This window comes from Theropithecus gelada, chromosome 13 (assembly GCF_003255815.1).
Source record: "Theropithecus gelada isolate Dixy chromosome 13, Tgel_1.0, whole genome shotgun sequence".
In the NCBI taxonomy this organism is placed as follows: domain Eukaryota; kingdom Metazoa; phylum Chordata; class Mammalia; order Primates; family Cercopithecidae; genus Theropithecus; species Theropithecus gelada.
Genome location: NC_037681.1, coordinates 105899760 through 105920706, shown reverse-complemented (window position 1 = coordinate 105920706; position 20947 = coordinate 105899760). Strand labels below are relative to the sequence as shown.

The 20947-nt window shown below is 45.1% G+C and overlaps 1 protein-coding gene across 2 annotated transcripts in view; it reads left to right on the top strand.

Moving 5' to 3' along the window:
• TRABD2A (TraB domain containing 2A) overlaps positions 1 to 20947 on the top strand; it is a 58054-nt gene that overhangs the window by 24550 nt on the left and 12557 nt on the right. Inside the window, exons 3-4 of one of the 2 annotated variants that reach the window (XM_025405652.1) lie at positions 12632 to 12778; positions 15635 to 15809. In XM_025405652.1, coding sequence (XP_025261437.1) covers positions 12632 to 12778; positions 15635 to 15809 — 322 coding nt within the window. The remainder of the gene's footprint in view (positions 1 to 12631; positions 12779 to 15634; positions 15810 to 20947) is intronic. The other variant, XM_025405653.1, reaches the window with a different exon arrangement.

The following is a 20947-nucleotide window of genomic DNA, read 5'->3' as shown; positions in this document are numbered from 1 at the left end:
GAAGAAGTCTCAGGAAAGAGAAAAAAGGCCTGCTGCAAATGTGGACAGGAGCTTAATCGATTCTTTCCACAGCCCAGAAAGAAAGGGAGAGAGAAGAAGGGCTGTGGGGAGGCAAGGGGAGAGTGGAAAGGGGGACGTGGGGGCTAAGGGGCAAGGAAGGTGGAATTTGAACCCTGAAGTAAACTGTCTGGTGATAAGCCTGTAAAGTATTCTCCAGTGAGCGCAACATTCAGAGGGCAGTGCAGGTGGGGTGAATATGTGTCATTGGAGGGAGGGAGAAGGGGATTCAGCTGATGATAAGCCATGATTATGGTCAGACTGATAATCATTTTTTTAAAAAAGAGAGTATAATGTACGGCAAGCACTAATGTGAAAGTAGCAATCTGTGTATCTTACTTACTGTGTCTTCTAAGGGGAAAATTAAATCCCTTTAGTTTTTGCACTGTAGGAAATGCCATATCGGGGTGTTTTATCTTAGTTGTAATATTTCCAATAGTTCTTTTCTTGTGGTCTCTTGTCTCTTGCCCTTCTTGAAATCTAAATGAATGCAAATTAAAAGAGATTTGAAATGAGGCAATTGGTATTTGGCCTATAGAGATGAGTGTTTTCTGCTGTGGACAGTTTTTAAGTCCATTCTGTGGGGTAGATGTACTCTTCGAATGTGAAGCTGATGATTCAGCCAGTGCCATATCATCGAGTCAGGTATCCACTCAGGTATAACTGGCATGGCTTGGGGAGTGAGGGGCACGTGGAATCATGTCCTATGCAGGGCTGTCCCTTCAGAAGCTGTGGTTTGGGTAGGGGTTGGCAGAGGAAGGGCACAGTGATTTTAAGGGAGGAGACCACCCCTCATATCATCTTATGCCCAATTTCTGCCTCCAAAGAAAGAAGAAGTAAAAACTAAAAGGCAGAAATGAAATCCACAGGCAGACAGCCCGGCGCCGCACCCTGGGCCTGGTAGTTAAGGATGGACCCCTGACCTAATTGGTTCTGTTATCTATAGATTATAGACATTGTATAGAAATGCACTGTGAAAATCCCTATCTTGTTTTGTTCCCATCTAATTACTGGTGCATGCAGCCCCCAGTCACGTACCCCCTGCTTGCTCAATCAATCACGACCCTCTCACACACACCCCCTTAGGGTTGTGAGCCCTTAAAAGGGACAGGAATTGCTCACTCGGAGAGCTCGGCTCTTGAGACAGAAGTCTTGCCTATGCCCCCGGCTGAATAAACCCCTTCCTTCTTTAACTCGGTGTCTGAGGAGTTTTGTCTGCCGCTCGTCCTGCTACAATTTGACACCTTCGGTACACCCAGTAGGAGAGAGAGGTCTGTAATCAGAGGATGGTTTTGTGGAGCTTTTTCCCAGAGTTGGAAGTTGACCTGACACTGTGATCTCGGGGGGGCAAGGGGCATTAGTTAACAGGACAGGAAGGGTGAATTTGAGGCTGTCTGTGCATCTTACCTGGTGGTGCTGTCATAACCAGGACAGGGCATTCAGGAGAAGTAGGCGTATTGCCTCTTCTTGCCTTAGAGTTGCATGGGTCTGGGCAGTCAGGTAGGTCTTGCCTGAGGAGAGGTTGGCTTTAGAGGTCCGGGAGGCACCAAGGCTAGTCTTGCTGCCTATTGCCCTGTTTTTTGTGCAGTCTCTCAGCGGAAAGAGTATGAACTTTGGAGACTGTGGCTCTGCTTTTGAATCCTGGCTCCCCCATTTCCTAGTATTGTGATGTTGGGTGAGATATTGAACATTTCTGAGTCTGTTTTCTTATTTGTAAAAGGGGTATGATGAAACAAACATTGTCAGTTTGTAGTGAAGAATAAACAGAGAACCTTTGTAAAGTGCCCAGTGCATAATGTTTGGTAAGTTTGCTATTGCTTTTGCTCCTACCACTGTAAGTGGTTGGGCTTACTCGTATCTAGCCTGTACAGTTGGCCCCTCAGTATCCATGGGGGATTGGTTCCAAGACCCATTTGGATACCAAAATTCACGGATGCTCAAGTTCCTGCTATAAAATGGCAAGTTGCATTTGGATATAACCTACACACACCCTCCCAAATACTGTGTCATCTCTACATTACTTACAATACATAATACAATGTAAATGCAGTGTAAATAGTTGTTATACTGTATTTTTGTTTTTTTAAAATTGTATTATTTTTTCAAATATAGGTAATATATACTTATATATAACATATGAAAAATAAATAAATAAATAAATATTTTTGAGATGGAGTCTTGCTCTGTGCCCAGGCTGGAGTGCAGTGGGGCGATCTCGGCTCACTGCAACCTCTGCCTCCCTGGTTCAAGCGATTCTTCTGTCTCAGCCTCTTGAATAGCTGGGACCACAGGTGCATGCCACCACGCCTAGCTAATTTTTGTATTTTTAATAGAGATGGGGTTTCACCATATTGGCCAGGCTGGTCTTGAACTCCTGACCTTGTGTGCCTTGGTCTTCCAAAGTGCTGGGATTACAGGCATGAACCACTGCATCCAGCAAGGCTGGAAATCTTAAATTGAGGTATTGGCCAGGCAGTGTTCTCTGTGAAGGACCTAGAAGAGAATCCCCCCTTTCAGCTTCTGGTGGTTGACACCTGTCCTTGGTGTTTCTTGTCTTGTAGGAGCCTCACTCCAGTCTCCGCCTGATATGGTTTGGCTGTGTCCCTGCCCAAATCTTATATTGAACTACAGTCTCCATAATCCCCGTGTGTCATGGGAGGGACCAGGTGGGAGGTAATTGAATCATGGGCGTGGTTACCTCCATGCTCTTCTCCTGATAGTGAGTTCTCACGAGATCTGATAGTTTTATAAGGGGCTTTCCCAGCTATTACTTGGTACTTCTTCCTGCCGCCATGTGACGAAGGACATGTTTGCTTCCTCTTCTGCCATGGTTGTAAGTTTCCTGAGGCCTCCCCAGCCCTGCAAAACCGTGAGTCAATTAAACCTTCCTCCTTTATAAATTACCCAGTCTCAGGTATGTCTTTATTAGCAGCGTGAGAATGGACTAACACACTGCCTCTGGCGTCACCTAGGTGTTCTCAGTGGGTGTTTCTGCATGTTCTTCTCCCTGTGGGTGCCTGTTTTCTGTATCTAAATTTTCCCTTTCTTATAAGGACACAGTCATATGAGATTAGGACCCACCCTAATTATCTTAACTTAAATATATCTGCAAGACCTTGTTTCCAAATAAGTTCACATTCATAGGTCCTGGGGGTTAGGATGAATGTATCTTTTGGGTGGGGGGAAAAATTTAACCCACAACACCTTCTTTTGCCTTCTCTAGTGGTTCCACAGATGGTTAAGGAGACGATTTTCAGATTGACCTATCTTCTGTGTCCTGCAGTGACCTTTACCCTCCTATGCTAATGGAGAACTTCGCCTATTGGGAGATCTATTCTTCTTTTTCCTTATTTCCTTCTGGGCTTGCCGTTGGCCTAGGAGGCTCTGGCTTCCATCTCATTCACTCAGGGAGCTTTCACTCTGCACAGTGGAGATGAAGGTCTCATCACTGGCTGCTTCTACATTGGGCATATGGGTCATCTTTGCAGTTGTCACATTCCTGCTGCCCTCTGGGGAAAGGCTGATGGCTCCTGCTGAGGTGCTGGAAGCACCTCCAAGTACAAGCTGCAACACCCTCCTCCACCCTGCCAACAGCCCCTGAGGACACATTGGCCCTGCTTCTGATAGCCAAGCCAGCAACTGCGGCCACCTCATGGTCATTCTGGCAACCCCTCCCCTGCAACCCCATGGTCATTCTGGCCACCCCTCCTCCCACCCCATGCTCATTCTGGCAACCCCTCCTCCCAGCCCATGGTCATTTTGGCCACCCTTCCTCAACTCTGTGGCCATTCTGGCAACCCCTTCCCCAAACCCATGGTCATGCTGGCATCCCTCCCCTAACCCCATGGTCATTCTGGCAACCATCCCCCACTGCATGCTCATGCTGGCTGTGCTTCTTCCTGGACCCTTGGTGGCTACTCCTGTCCTTGCTGCATTGGTCTGTCCTGGGTCTGCAGACTTGGTTGCTGCTACATTAAGAGAGCCTGCTTCAGTGCCTTTGTCTACCTGTGCTGCCACCCCTGTTGTTGTCCTTTGCCAGGCTTCATAGGTTTATGACTGTAGAAGAGTATGTGCTGGGGTAGCTATACTGGCCGTTCTGTGATTAGAGTTTGTGTGTGGAGGTTACGTTGGTGTCCCTCCCCGCAACATAACCAGAGGAGATGTCTCAGACATCTCAGGGACCATGTGGAGCCTCCTGATGCCAACCTGATCCTGACCCCCTTCTCTATAGAGCTCCATGGCCTGTGCCAAGGGGAGGAGAATCAAGCAAGGCAGAGAGGTCAGGATGGAGACCAGAGAGCTCTGCTCCCATTGCTTCTTGAGATGGAGCAAATTCAGGGCTTATAAGTGTAATTACATTTGAGGTCATCAAATCCAATCTTCTATTTGATGCAAGAATCACATTTATGGTCATTTCAGTTTTGACTGAACAGCCCCAGTGCCAGCAGAGCACAATTACAGTTCCCCAGGGAACCTCCTTGTACATGTGTATATTACATACTTGTGCTGGTATTTCTATGGGGGAGAGATTCCTAGTAGTAGGACATGCACATTTTCCATTTTGACAGCTACTACTAACAAATTATGCATGTGTGCAAACACACAATGTACTGACATATGCAAATGAGTGCATGGCAGTCATGGACAGGGAACTCAAAAAGAAAGGACTTTCTAATAGTTAAAAATGTCTTACAAGACATTTTACAAGTGAGTGACTTGAGATGGTAAGTGTTCAAAAAGAAGAGCTTGGATGGTCGGGATGCTACAGAGGAGATTAAACACTGGGTATGAGATTAGAACAGCTGACATCTAAGGTCGTAAATTCAGCCTCCTGGTACACTCTACGAAAGCATTGGAACTCTCTCCAAGGTGACATCACCCACTGGTGGCTCATTTGTTTCTGGGTCCTTCCAAATGCAATGCCTCTTTCAGGTGAGCCTCAGAGAACAACAGCTGTGTATGACCCTGAGCGCATCTCCTTGAGTGTTTGCCGAGACTTAGACTGGGCTGTGCTTGTCCTCTGCCATAGACACAGACGTCCATTGTATCCCTAGTTGGGATGGCCTGGATTCTACTGGGACCCTCCACTGGTGACCTCAAATGATAAAGACTTTTTCTCAATAAATAAGACCTTTCTGTGTATCTGAAGCGGACACCTTTGCAGGTAGCAAGAATGGCGAGTAGCAAGCTTTAAGCATAGCTACTGTTTCTTATAGCCTAGGACAGAAATCTTTATAGACTTCTAGGGAAGTAGCCTGGTTAGTACTAAGGTCTTGGAGGTCTCTGGCTTATTCCCCTAATGGTCTGGCCACACCCAGGAGGCTATTCACAGCCTGTGGCTGGTCAGGCCAGCAGCATGATGTTAGGTGGTGGAGAAAGGGGCTGGTGGAAGCTATGGCCACTGTTACCATTTGGATGCAGTTCTGCACATTAATCACTTATCTTTTGCTAATCAGGATAATGTTGCTCTCAAACACTCTCCTCCCTTGGATCATTGTTGCCGAAGGCTCCCCATGGAGGGGTTGAGCCTACTGCTTGGCCACTGGGAGCCGGTAGTATGGTAACACAGGTTCACCACTCATGGAGCCACCTGTTTTTTGATGGGGGGAGGGGCAAACTATAGTTCTAGGGCAAGGGAGTGACTGAGATAGCTCATCTGTCTCTGGGGCCTCCACCTTGACCCCAAACTCCTACTGAGTATCCGCATTTATCCTCTACCGCCCTCTGTGACTGGGTGCTGTCACACACCCATTGGTTCTTGGCCCCTCTCCAACCCAAGAGCTACCCTGTCAGGGTAGGGCCACTACCATCTTCTTCCCCAAGTGCAGCTCAACCTCCCAGAGGACAGGCTGACTCTGTGGGGGTGGAGGAGCGGTGAGGAATACCATTATTATTATTGTGATGATTATTGTAATTGTAAATCCATCCTGCTAACAGCTTTGAGTACTTTGCTGTCCCTCTCCTGGATGCTCAGAGTTCTAATATTCCACCACGCTTTCTTTTGTCCTCTTTTTCCCAGGGGATCATGGTTTTCCCCCAGGTGCTGTTAAAAGATTGACAGTGAGTGACAAGGACCTAAGTGAAGGCATTTGCTACCTGGCAATTTTTTGTTCAAGAGAACCCATTGGAGGTACATCAGTGTGAGTAGCTTGGCATGATGGTAGCCATATGTAAGGCATTAGAGAGGAAATCTCCTTGGAAATCTTCCAAGTCCACCAACTGGACTTGGAAACTTAAAATGTGAATTTCTTTTGATATAATGTTTTAAAGGGTGATTTCTAGGCTAGTCCACAGAAAGGCTTATGTTTCTATGGAAAAACCTTAGAAAACACTACGACTTGCAGAAGCATGCCGGCCCATTCTGCCAACACCCCAACAGCCCACATCCCTCCTGGCGAGAGTATAAGTCAGGCTCTACAAGCTATGGTGTAGGGAATTGGCATTCAGGTACCTTGTTGGTGACTGAAGCCAGCAATTGATTGCAGTGCAGCAAGACCAGCATCTCTTTAAGGCATTTTTTTCATTTGCAAGAGTTGGACATGTCTGGTGTTCATTTCTTCAGGTTCTTGAGGCTTTAACTCTGACAAGTCCTGTGTGTGGTTTCCAGCCTTGCCTGTGTATTGCAGTCACCTGGGGGTGGAGGTAGGTGGAGATTCATGAGAGCATAGCTGTGATTATAGAAGATGCCCATCTGGTGTACAATCTGGTGTACTGAAGAGCTGACGTACAAGCTTGGCTTGGTTTATATGCAGCAATTACTCAGCACGGAGCAGCCCTGGGTGCATGATGTGGGCTGGTGCCTAAGACGAAGGGAAATAAGCAAGCCTATGGGTGGGTAGAGCATGCCGAGGTTTATGTCAACAATGAAGTGGTGGAGAATGAGTTGCAATCTGTGGTTTGGGAAATACTGACTTCGAAGGTCTCAGGGAAAATCAAAACATCTGGGTGTCTGGAAGAGGAGGCTGGTCGGAGATCTGGCAGAAATGAGCCCTGAATCCTTACAGGATTGTCTGAAATATTGAGCTGTAGAATTCTGCTTGGGTTTCCCCTTGAAGTCAGCCAGGGGCAGCCTGAGCCCAGAGCAGGGGCCCCAGGACAGCTTTGGTTTGGGACAGTGGGGGATACATCTGGGGGTCTGCAGCAAGCGGCTTTGCACCTAAACTGCTTTTTCACTTAAAAGACTGCAGGGAACCTTGATTTTGTCCCTTTTTGTAGTCAGAAATTTTCCTTCTCCATTTCTGTGATTTGCCTCAGTCATTGATGTTATCCTATGACTAGGATAGCTGGGATTGCATTTCCTTCAGAAACAGTGAAGGCTGCCTATTCACCAGACTTGGGCTTTTTATTTCCTGCTTGTTTTATCTTACATTATAATATATAGTTTCAGGACCAGGCAATGGTTTATACCTGAAATCCCAGCATTTTGGGAGGCCAAGGTGGGTGGATCACTTGAGGTCAGGAGTTCAAGACCAGTCTGGCTAATATGGCGAAACTCCATCTCTACAGAATTACAAAAATAGCTGGGCATGGTGGCAGGTGCCTGTAATCCTAGCTACTCGGGTGGCTGAGGCACAAGAATCGCTTGAATCTGGGAGGCAGAGGTTGCAGTGAGCCGAGACTGTGCCATTGCACTCCAGCCTAGGTGATAGAGCAAGACTCCATCTCTTTCTCTTTCTTTCTCTCTCTCTCTCTCTCTCTCTCTACACACACACACACACACACACACACACACACACACATAAAAAATATATAAAAAATTATATATGTAATATATTTTCAGTATTTGTTCATGGAAAGGCTTTTATTGACTAAAGCCTTTGATTGACTTTTATTGGCCGAAGCAGCAAAATGAAAGTGGAGGAGATTATCTATCTATCTATCTATCTATCTATCTATCTATCTATCTATCTATCTATCTATCTACGTATCTATTGTTTTTATGTGTAGAGAGCATCCATGAAAAGAGATACAATGTGTTGGCAGCAGTGGTCGCTTTTAGGAAGAGTGATTGGGGAGCAGGGATTGGAAGGCGATCTATTTCTTTATACTGTTTAAAATTTTTACCGTATGCATACTATTAGAAAAAAAGGAGTGCTGAGATCTACATGGGTTATGGGTTGAATTATGTCTTCATCGCATATTCTTCCATTGTGGTCCCAATCCCAGGTTATCTCAGATTGTGACTATATTTGGAAACAGCGTCTTTGCAGGTGAGGAAGTTAAGATGAGGTCATTAGGGTGGGCCCTACTCAAAAATGACGGCTCTTATAAAAAAAGGAAATTTGGACAAAGAGATAGATATACATGTGGGAAGAACGCTATGTAGATTGGAATTATGTAGCCACAAGCCAAGGAACCACCAGAAGCTAGGAGAGAGGCCTGGAATAGATCCTTTCCCAACTTCTTCAGAGGAAGCATGACCTCGTCAACACCTTGGTTGCATACTCTAGCATCCAGGATGGTGAGGCAATACAATTCTGTTGTTTAAGCTATGCATTTTGTGGTATTTTGTTATGGCAGCCCTAGGAGCCTAACATAACACATAAAAAATGTTAGCAGAAACTGTAAAGGAAGGATTTGAATGGAGAAAGGGAGATACAGTGGGAGGCAGTGGGCACAGTGGGAGGCAGTGAGCACTAGCAGGGTGGATCCATCCAGGACCCTTGTGCCTGCTCCTTTGCCCTTCTCCCCTACTGGCCACTGTCCCCAGCTCCTGGCTGAGCATGCTGCTCATGGCACCTGGCCTTTTTGGATCTCCAGGAACAACAGTCCTTGTGCCCCAGGTGCGTTCAGCTGATTCATGTGAGGTGACTTGATCAGTGACAATGCCCCATTCAGGATGGCCCACCTGGAAGAGGCCCTGGGGTCAACTTAACTGTGGAGTTTGTGAGCAAGTCTCTTATCCACAAGCCTCATCCCGAAACCCCAAATTTGTCAGACTGGTTCAGAGTTCTCCAAGCACAGCAAGGAAAGTAAATTATGTAAGGATGACTGACAGTCATTTGTCCTATCAGAGAGGGGTCCTTCAGAGATGCCACAGTAGTTTATGAGGATGCCATATCTGGGCCTCAGCGGTTCGAATGGGAGTGAGTTTAGGGTTGTGCATTGCTCCTGTGGTGCCCATGGAGACTTCCCTTGGAGCACCATCCTGCCCTGGACTTGGTTCCTCACTGGAGAGGGAGTTACCTCCTCTAGCTCCACAGATGGCTACCCATGGCCTGACCAAAGGTTCACTCCAAGGAAGGCACCTTTGGCAAGGCTCTGCCCCTACCCAGCTTCACTCCAGAGCAGCCTGAGGCATGGACTGCCAGGTCTGGGCAGCACAGGTGATAAAGGGCTACCATCTGGAGTGAGACGGCTGGATGGCAGTGACCTGCCTCCCTGGTTTGTGGTGGTAGTGTGCAAACAGGCACCTTGAGTCATCAGGGGAGTATTCTGGCTCCAAGGAAACCCTGTAAGGACACTTTGATCCCACTCAGAGACTTTTTCTTCAGGAATCCGTCTTGGGTCTTTCTCCAAGGAGTCTGTTTCAGTGAGGGCTTTCCCCTGCTTAACATAAACGGTGCTCCAGAGACTTCCCCACATCTCAGCTAAGCCAGCGAAGGAGGGGTTTGGGGTGGGCTGCCTCGTCTGATGACCCTGGGCCAAGCTATCCTTGAGGCTCATCATGGAGCCTTCCTCTGACTTTCATTGACTGCATCTCTTTGGACACACAGCGACCACTGTGTTTGGTGTTTAGCACCTGCTGGTGAGTACAGTGGTGCAGGATCCTTGCTCTTTTCAGCCAAGGAAATCCAGCCCTTTTTACCTCATCACTTAGTTGGTCTCTCGAGACACTGTATCTCTTGATCTTTTAGGTCGATGGCTTATCTTGTGCTGGGTTTTAATCTGTGAGAAGCTTAAGGCCTTTCAGAAGTAGTTGGGGTATAAATAAACACACATGAAAGCCATGCTTCCCCTGGGTTGTTATTCGAATCACTGCAGCAGCTCTGAAAGGAAAGGCATGTGGTGATTACAGGAAATCGTGCTAGAGATTTAAAAAGCACATTTCTGTGGTTTTTAGCAACAAAAGAAAGAGTCAGCACCAACTCTGATGCACACTCCACTGTTCAAACTTCCTTAAAAGAAAAGTGTTTATAGTATGGCCTCCTCACCATAGTGCTGGGTGACACGAGGTGACCTCCCTCCTCTCCAGGCAAAATAGAAAGCAATGACCCTGGGATGATCAAGGGTTTTGATTTGCTTGTGTATGTGCTGTCCTGGCAAGCCTGAAATCAGAGAGTTTAACTCTGGGCCTCTGCCTTTCATCCTCCTCCCAGAAGCTTCTATGATACACCCTTTCCACCCTTCTTTTCAAGATTTTTCTTGAAAAACGCCCCCTTTTTCAGGTAAAATGAAAGCTCCATTAAAGGCAAGGATTTTGTCTTGTTCATGAGTGTATCTTCAGTGCTTGGAACAGTAGGCATATAATAACTATTTATTGGCTGAATTAATGAATAGAAGAAGGGATGAATGAATGAACTTTAGGATCATTTAGTACTGTGACTTGCCTTCATTCTGTCCTTGATTAGTTGACACAGAATGAACTTTCATGATACCTTTCATCATCCCTTACTCCCTTCCATTCTTTTACAAAGAGAGATCTGCCTCCTTCTTTGGTTAAGGTTGCATCACAGGCACAGGAAATATTAGAGTATATGGAAGGAGGCATGCTGTGGTTTGAATGTGTCCCCTCCAAAATTCAGATGTTGCTAGTGTGATGGTATTAAGAGGTGAGGCCTTTAGGAGGTGATTAGGCCATGAGGGCTCCTCTTTATAAGGATAAGGGCCTTTATGGGATTAAGGCTCCTCTTTATAAGGCCTTTATGGGATTAAGGCCCTTATAAAAGAGGTGTCATGCAGCCATTCCGTTAGCTTGCCCTTCTGTCTTCTTCCATGTGAAAATGCAGCAGGAAGGCCTTCACCAGACCAAAGGCCAGTGCCTTGATCTTGGACTTCCCAGCCTCCAGGATGGTGAGAAATACATTTCTGTTCCTTATAAATTACCCAGTCTCAGGCATTTTGTTGTAGCAGCACAAATGGACTGAGACAAGGGGCACGCAGTGGGTCTGTGCCACCTTGGCCCATGGGAGGCAAACCAGGAAGCCTTGTCTCCTCGCTACTCAGAATGAGAACATGTGAAAGGAGAAAGGGAGTTGGGGCTGGGTAGGGTCATTTGCTGACCTGAGACCTCTAATGGTTGTCTCTGGAGAGTTGAAACCTCTTGCTAAAGACCTCATAGTCAGTCTTTGCTGCAACACAGATGGACCAAGCCTGTCTGTATTGCAGCAAAGAGTGAGGGGATATTCCAGCAAAGGCAGCATCCTGTATGCTGATTACTGGGGAAGCACAAGAAAGGGGAGCTGTCAGAGGCTACAGAGCTGCATCTATACATGGGGAAAGTGAGAGAGAAAATTTCACAGGGTCATAAGTGTTGTCTGGAGCCTCGTAGTGGGTGGCCAGCCCCACTACCCACCTGATAGCAGGAACCCTACCTCCCCACCTCTGACCCAGTTCTCCAGTGCCTAGGAGAATTCCCTACTTTGTAAAATGAGTTCTCCTGGGCACTGGAGAGCTGGGTCAGAGCTGGAGAGGTAGGGTTCCTGGCATCAGGATCTTGAATCTGGATTTTCCCAAAAGATGTTCCAACGAAGCTTCCTCTTATGTTGTGTGCCTCAAATATGTTTGGGAAACCTGACATACTCTGTTCCCCATCAAGGAGACCCACATCGCACGTTAGTATATCAAAGACTCTGAGAAGTTCTGTAAAATTAAAACCTGTTTAATTTTCTTTTCTTTTTTTTTTTGAGACAGAGTCTTACTGTCGTCCAGCCTGGAGTGCAACGGCACAGTCTCGGCTCACTGCAACCTCTGCCTCCCGGGTTCAAACGATTCTCCAGCCTTAGCCTCCCAAGTAGCTGGGACTACAGGCACATGCCACCATGCCCAGCTAATTTTTGTATTTTTAGTAGAGACATGGTTTCACCATGTTGGCCAGGCTGGTATTTAATTTTCTTTAGCCTTCATTTCCCATTTTTTCACATTAACTCCCATTAATATCCCATGGATCTAATGACGCTGTTAGCTGGCCATGCCGCACTGATGGTTAGAAAAGATGTGGATAATGCATTGGTTCCTGCCCAGTCCTTTATGTAATTGGAACCCACTGGTAGGTGTGTCTGTGAGTCCCCAGCCCTCTCTCTGCCCCACCTCCTAGCTTCTTCAGTTGTTCCTCACAAGCTAGCTCTTGGGTTCCCTCACCTCTTGTTCACACTCATGGAAGAGTTCCAGGTTGTCTGTGTCCTCCATAAGGCAGTTCTCTAGGTGCGTCTGATTGGGGCTGATTTGGGAAGGACTGTTCACCTCCTTTTCTTTGGATGCTGTCCAGGGATTTGTGTTCCTTTTTAAAGTAGCACTATCCATGTCCTTACATAACGAGCACAGAGGTGAGGGTATTTCCAGTCATGGACAAAAGAAATAAGATGGCAGCAAATACTTGCCTTGTTAATGAACTTAAAAGAGACCTTTCTTTTAGGTCATCTTTGCTTTGAACCAGACCCTCCTGCAGCAGGAGAGCCTGCGAGCGGGCAGTCTTCAGATCCCCTACACGACGGAGGATCTCATCAAACACTATAACTGCGGGGACCTCAGCTCCGTCATCCTCAGCCATGACAGCTCCCAGGTGAGCGCCCTTTCCCTCTGCTAAGCTCAGTACACATTTAATTATAGGAATAAAAACATTACCTGGCGACATGTACATCCTGTGTACAAAGGATTGAGATCATGAGGGCTCTAGAAATAAAATGGGCAGATTTAGATGTCATTGAATGAGGCACTGCAGCTACTGAAAGTTTTACAAACCTTGTAAGTACAGAGAGGAGCACTGATTAGGGCTAATTCCAGGATTCCAGCCAAAGGATGAAGCTTCAAAGGATTTAACAGCAGGCCACATGAACAAGCCTTGAGGAAGGGAAGGGTTCTGAGTCTGATGACCTCCTGGCTGACTTAGGTCACACTTTTGCAAAATGATGGAGCAGAACTTTGACTGCAGTTTCAGTGGCCTCTAGGAACATGTGAGCAGGATATAACTGTGTATTCACAGAATGTTTACAGGATTGGGGCATCAGAGCTGGGAAGGCTGCTAGCATTTGCAGACGTGGAGTGGATCATTGCATCCTGTGGTATTGCAGGATGAGTGTGGCTGAACTGGTGGATTGAGTGTTTGTCCAGCTCAGCCTTACCTGTGGGCCACTGAGTGGAAGGAAGCAACTGGTCAGGCCTCAGAAGATCATGGTCTCCTTCCAGGAGGGAAGTGGGACAGATCTTTGTTATGCTTTTATCAACAGGCTTCCAATGGGACAAGCCATGGTCCCTTCCCCTCCTCTCTAGGACTACATGCAAATGGCAAAAATCAGCTAAACTTCTGAGGTAGGGGATTGTGTTGTTTCCCCCACCTAGGACTGGTGTCCGCATGCATGAGGACACTGGAGAAGGGAGATAGGAGCTCGTGGGTGTGGGTCATGCTGTATAGGTCTATGTTAAATTTGGGGACCCAGTCATAAGGAGACATGTGTGAACATGAGAGCTGAAGGAGGAATAGCAGCAATGGGGAGAAGGACAGTAGAGGCTGAGTGCAGCATCAGTCCAGAAAGGTGACATTTCTTAATGACAGAAGCCTCAAAAGACATAATGAGCATCTCCAAAAATCTAGAGGAAGAGGAAGTCAAATCAAGATAAAGTGAAGCAGGAGGAAAGGGAGAACAGGAAACACATTAAAGAAGGAAAAATAGAGTTGTTGGTGGTGATAGATCTTACCTGCACACTTGCTGGGGGTAGGGAAAGGGGAAGAAAAGTCAAGATCAATTGGGAAATTGACATTTGTAGCAGCAGAAAAAAGTTAATGTGGGTGGAGAATTTGGTCATTACGTGGGCAAATGGTGAGGCTGGTGGAGCAGATAATACCGATGTCTTATGCATTTCTCTCCTGTGGCTTTCCCATACCTGTCCTGCCCACAGGGCCCCTACAGGAGGTCAGGGAATGTGCTGCCACTGTGAGTGAGGGCTAGGCTGGCCAGGAGGGATTGGTGCAGGCTTTGGGTGATGTTGGGAATTTAGAAGGTGGAGCAGGATGTCAGAGGGAGGTCACCCTGTGTATCTGACGCTGCCTCTGTAGAGAGGCTGGTAGAGAGGGGGCTCTGCTGAAGAGAAGAGATTTTGGGAAATGGTCAGGGAATCTTACATAAATGACATGATTAAAAAAAAAAGATGGCCGGGCGCGGTGGCTCAAGCCTGTAATCCCAGCACTTTGGGAGGCCGAGACGGGCGGATCACAAGGTCAGGAGATCGAGACCATCCTGGCTAACACGGTGAAACCCCGTCTCTACTAAAAAATACAAAAAACTAGCCAGGCGCAGTGGCGGGCGCCTGTAGTCCCAGCTACTCGGAGGCTGAGGCAGGAGAATGGCGTGAACCCGGGAGGCGGAGCTTGCAGTGAGCTGAGATCCGGCCACTGCACTCCAGCCTGGGCGGCAGAGCGAGACTCCGTCTCAAAAAAAATAAAAAAAAAAAAAAAAAAAAAAAAGATGACAGAGTAGAAGATGAAGGCTGTCGATGTGAAAAATGAGAGAATATCATTTCGAGGCAGTAGCGAAAGGAGATCTGTTATCCATAAGATGGAAGTTAATGCTATGTTACAGAGTCTGAGGACTTTGGAAAGCTTTTTGAGAGGCTACTGGAAGCAGCAGCAGCAGGCAGGGTAGATACTGACCAAGATAATGGGTAACATTGTTAAGTCCCTGGGTGGAGGAGACAGCATGCACCCAGGGGGAGAAGTGGGAGGCTGAGGTTTGGGACGCCAGACAGCTGAGGGGGTGGGGAGAAAACACAGAGGGCTAGCCTTACCGGTAGCTCCTGTGCTGCAAGAACCATGCTGATTGTCACAATTTTGATGCAATTGCATCCTGTTATTAGCCAAAATACTGAAACTGGCTAACATGTATACCAGCATCAAGTGAAATATTTGCCAGGTGGGCAAAGAACACTGGGGAAAGCAAGGGAGAGAAATAGGAAGTGGAGAAATAATGCAAATGTAAAGTAGAGGATTTATAAAACATTTAAGTGTTCATACAAATTTCATGTTTTTGGTAATAGAATCTAAAATATGTAACTATATAAGACTATTTTTATAAGAAAAGCATGTGTGAATCACACAAGTTAAAACTATGGATGTGCTGTGCAGACAGTGTCTTTTTTTTTTTTTTAGTAAACACATGGCATCAGACAGAGCCATTTAACTATTATGCTATTAACATTGTAAATAGCATAAGAGTTCATTCAGTGCACTTCACTTAATATTTTTTTCACTTTGGTTACAGGGAATATGATATAGTTGGAAACATAGCAGACGGGAAACTCCAAGAATGGTGTCACTCTTCTCTTGACAATGTCTTGACCATCTAGTTGGGGGATTTGATGCTCCAATGAAGTAACTTTGTTAATAACTCCGTTGCCCCTTTTTTTTCTCTTTATTTTGGTGGAGGTCCCCAATTTTATTAATGCCACGCTACCGCCTCAGGAGCTCATCACTGCTCAGGAGATTGACAGCTACTTACGCCGGGAGCTGATCTATAAGCGGAATGAGAGAATAGGGAAGCGGGTGAAGGCCCTTTTGGAGGAGTTCCCTGACAAAGGCTTCTTCTTTGCCTTTGGAGCTGGTGAGTAGTGGGTTACCTCTGAGTAGCCTCTGAAATCTGAGGCTTCTCCCAAGAAGGGAATGTTGAGGTGAACCCCTGTTTAGGGCCTGTGTGAGTCATGAAGCAAGATGAAGGGAGTGACACCTTCCTTGACTTATTTCAGTTGCAGAGTGGCTCCAGCTGGGGACGGAGCATCCAGCATGGTTGAAATGTTGCTGGATGAGCTGGTGCATGTGACATCACCCATAGCTCTCTCCACACATGAGCCAGCTGGGAAAGCATTTTTGTCCTCTGAATTTCATACTTAATCCCAACTTCTTCCTGGTACTTTTCGCTTTGTAAACTTTCACTAAAAATACATCTGTCTTTACTCTTCTACCTGACAATGAGCCTCCCAAGTCCAAGGCCTGACACATCAGCTGTTACTGACTGTTAACAGCACACATGGAGAGAGAATAGGACAATTATTTTCTTTTGTGGGCTTCTTGAAATAAATTTTAACCCCCGGAGTGACTCTGACACAGAATTCTTTGCAGCCTCAGGAATTGAGGATAAAAATGCCAGAGGCTGGACAGTATGCAGAAAGATCATTTGCTGGGCTGGGCTTTGTTGTCTCATATTTTTCTGCTAACTTCATAAACTTAAACAAGTCATGTCCCTCAGTTTTTTTTTACCAGTAAGATAGGGAGTTGGAGAGAAGCAACTCTGAAATGGCGGGGTGAGGGCCTCTAAAAACCTGTTCTTCCATAACAGCAATAAGAACACTGGAGAAAATAGTCAAAATCAACTTTTCCACAGCTCTGGAAATTAATTAAAGGTTTGCAACAATCCTAGAAGTGTTTATTTAAGAAAACTGGATGAATTTTGATAGAAGCAGTGGGCTTTGTGGCATTTTAACTTGTTCTGTTTTTATCTCCCTTTTCCCAGCTTCACAGTAGTCTCGAAAATCAGGAGCCTTGAACTACAGTAACTTTGAAAACCATTTGCCTAATGGTTACTGGAGGGGACAGAATGGGTTCAAAGTTCCTCCAAAGCTCCATCCTCAAAGAATCATCACTATTTGACATGTCCAATAGCTCCCTGAAATTTCCATTCCCAAGCTTGTCTTCATTTGAACTGACTCAGAGCTTGCTCTGTGTGAATAGCCCTATTCTTACGGTGTTTGTTGAAAACAATCAGTGGCAGCAGTTTAACATCATAGTTGCTGGAAATAGCAATATTAATTGAAGCTTACAAGAGGCTGCCCAAAAAACTTAAAAGGAAAATACCATAGAGGATTTTGAAAAGCTCTAAAATATTCCTAGAAAGTCACATGCAGGCCGGGCGTGGTGGCTCAAGCCTGTAATCCCAGCACTTTGGGAGGCCGAGAGGGGCAGATCATGAAGTCAGGAGATCCAGACCATCCTGGCTAACCTGGTGAAACCCCGTCTCTACTAAAAAATACAAAAACACTAGCCAGGTGAGGTGGCGGGCGCCTGTAGTCCCAGCTACTCCGGAGGGTGAGGCAGGAGAATGGCGTAAACCTGGGAGGCGGAGCTTGCAGTGAGCTGAGATCTGGCCACTGCACTCCAGCCTGGGTGACAGAGCGAGACTCCGTCTCAAAAAAAAAAGAAAGTCATATGCATGAGAAGTGCTGTGCACATGCCCAGGAAAGACCTGAGAAGGTCCTAATCTCTCTCACCTCTGGCTGATCTTGAGGCTCTGTGTAAGCAGGGTGTGAAAGCTAAGGCAGGGTCATAAATTGCCTGCTGAAGCATCAAAGACATGCCCCCAAACTCACATAGCCCCTCTGCAAAGGTTGGGAAACTTACCAGTTCAAGGAATTTAAGGAAATCTCTGTTCAGTCATTAGCCAGCCACTAAGCTAACTGAGCAGATCCTTCAGTGATCACACACAACAAAGAATACAGACTTTAGAGACTTAGTCCTAGAAAATCACTGAACAAACAGCAACAACAATGCACCTGGGAAGAGGGGACAGGAGAAAATGATTTCCAGAGTTGGTATGTTATGTTATTTAAATGTCTAGTTTTCAATAAAAAACAATTATAAAACACAGAGAAAACTAGAAAGTATGGCCCATACCCAGGGAAAAACAAGCAACCAATAGAAGCTGTCCTTGAGGAAGTTAATATCTTGGACTTACTAGAAAAAGACTTTAACACTAGTTATTATGAATATATTCAAAAACTAAAAGAGGCCGGGTGTGGTGGTTCGTGCCTATAATTCCAGCACTTTGGGAGGCTGAAGCAGATGGATCACTTGAGGGCAGGAGTTCGAGACCAGCCTGACCAATATGGCAAAACCCTATCTCTACTAGCAATACAAAAACTAGCCAGGCGTTGTGGTGCGCACCTATAATCCCAGCTACTTGGGAGGCTGAAGCAGGAGAATTGCTTGAACCTGGGAGGCAGAGGTTACAGTGAGCTGAGATCACGCCACTGCACTCCAGCCTGGGCCACAAGAGTGAAACTCCATCTCCAAAACAAAAAACAAAAACAAAAAATAAAAAACAAAAAACCCTAAAATAAACCACGTCTAAAGAATTAAAGGAAAGTTTGAGAACAAATCTCACCAAATACAGAATATCAATAAAAATATAAAAATTATTTTAAAAGAACCAAATAGAAATTCTGGATTGAAAGTACAGGAACTGAAATGAAAAATTCACTAGGGGGTGCTGAACAGTAGATTTGAACTGGCAGAAGAAGAATCAATATACATGAAGATAGGTTGATTGAGATGATTCAGTATGAGAAAGAGAAAGGAAAAGGAATGAAGAAAAATGAATAGATCTTCAGATACCTGTGAGATACCCTCAAGTGTGCCAATGTACACCTAATGGGAGTCTCAGAAGACAGGAGAGAAAAAAAAAAAAGAAATAAAAAGAATATTTGAATTTAAAATTGCTCGAAAATGTCCCAAATTTGATGAAAAATATTACTCTGCACATTCAATCAATGAACTATAAGTTGTATAAAATCAAAACGTTTCACACCAAGGCATATCATAGCCAAACTGTCAAAAGCCAAAGACACAGAATCTTGAAAGCAGTGAGAGCAAGGCAGACAAAGGATCCCCAATAGGATTAACAGCAGATTTCTCATCAGAAGCCATGCAAGCCAGAAGGCTCTGGGGCACATACTCAAAATGCTGAAATAAAAGACTGTCAACAAACATTTCCACATCCAGCAAAACTCAAAAATGAAGGACAAATATGTTGCATGTGAGCTGAACAGAATTTGTATTCTGCTGCTGTTGGATAAAGTCTTCTTTAAATGTCAATTAGATCAATTTGATTGATGATGCTCTTCAGTTCAACTATATTCCCTATCTGATAACGCCAGAATCCCTGTCATGTCTGAGTCTGGGTCTGATGCTTTCATTGTTTCTTCAGATTGTAATTTTTCTTGCCTCCCAGCGTGCCTTGTAATTTTTAATTGAAAGCTGGATATGATGTATCTGGCAATGGGAAGTAAGGGAAATATGTTTTTAGTGTGAGGGTTTATGTTAATCTTTCTCAGAGTTGGGCTGTTTAATGTTTTGCTGTGGCCTGAATGTTCCTAAAAACTTGTGTGTTGAAACTTAATTATTATTGTCATAGTATTAAGAGGTGGGGCCTTTGGGAAGTGATTAAGACATGAAGGCTTCACATTCATGAGTGGATTCATGCTTTTAAAAGGACTGGAGGAAAGTAGCATAGGCTCTTTTTTTGCCCTTGTGCCTCCCACCATGTGAAGATCTAGCATTAGCCCCTCCTGCCATGTGAAGACTCAGGAAGAAGGCCCTCATCTGGGCATGGTGGTGCATGCCTGTAATCCCAGCACCTTGGGAGGCCACGGCAGGAAGATCACTTGAGCTCAGGAGTTTGAGACCAGCCTGGTCAACACAGTGAGACCTCACTTCTACAAAAATTAAATAAAAATTTAGCTAGGCATAGTTTGCCTGTAGTCCCAGCTACTTGGGAAGCTGAGGTGAGAGGATCACTTGAGCCCTGGAGGGTGAGGCTGAAGTGAGCTATGAACATGCCGCTGCACTCCAGCCTGTGTGACAGAGTAAGACTCTTGGTATTTAAAAAAAAAAGGCTCTCACTGGGCACTGAATGCCTATGCCTAGATTTTGGACTTCCCAGCCTCTAGAACTGTGATAAATAAATTTCTATTATTTATAAATGACCCAGTCTGTGGTATTTTGTAATAGCAACACAGACTAAGGCATGTTTGATGTACCTCTGAATCCCAGAGGCTTCAGTTTCCTCTAGTGTCCTCTAGTTTTTCCTCTAGTTTTTTTGTCTTTGTGTTTTCTTAAGAACGTTTCTTAAATAGAGTCTGAGTCTTGCTACATTTTCACCTGTAATCCACTATTATTTTACTGGAGCCCTACTGATGTGATGCTAAAGTGAAGACACCATTTCATACTCGGTTATAATAAAAAAGATGGATAGTAAAAAGTTTTGGTGAAGACATGGAGAAATTGGCACCCTCATACATTGCTACTGGGAATGTAAAATGGTGTAGCCATTTTGGAAAACTGTTTAGCAGTTTTTCAAAATTAAACATGGGGCTACCATTTGATCCAGCATTTCAACTTCCAGATATATGCCTAGAAGAATTGAAAACATATATCCACACAAAAATTTGTACACAGATGTTCATGGCAGCATTATTTATAATAGCCAAAAAGTGGAACCAAACCAACTGTCCATCAACTGACATGGATAAATAAAAGGTGATATATATATATACAGAATGGAATATTACTTGGCCATGAAAAGGAAAGAGGTACTGATACATGGTACTACATGGATGAACTTTGAAAACATTATGCTAAGTGAAAACAGCCAGTCATAAAATCATATGATTATATTTATATGAAATGTCCAGAACAGGCAAATCTATAGAGACAGAAAGTATTCATAGATTAGTAGGTGCCAGGGGCTAGGGTCAGAAGGTTGAAAATGTTTTAAAATTAGATAGTGGTCGTGCTTGCACGACTTTCTGAATATGCAAAAAAATCAACGAATGGCATGCTTTAAAAGAATGAATTTTATGTTATATGAATTATATTCAAATATTAATAAAACTTATAGAAATATGAGGGGTTTGGGTCCCACATCATGCTCATTGAAAAGTTCTGCCACAAAACAAATTGCAGTTTGTG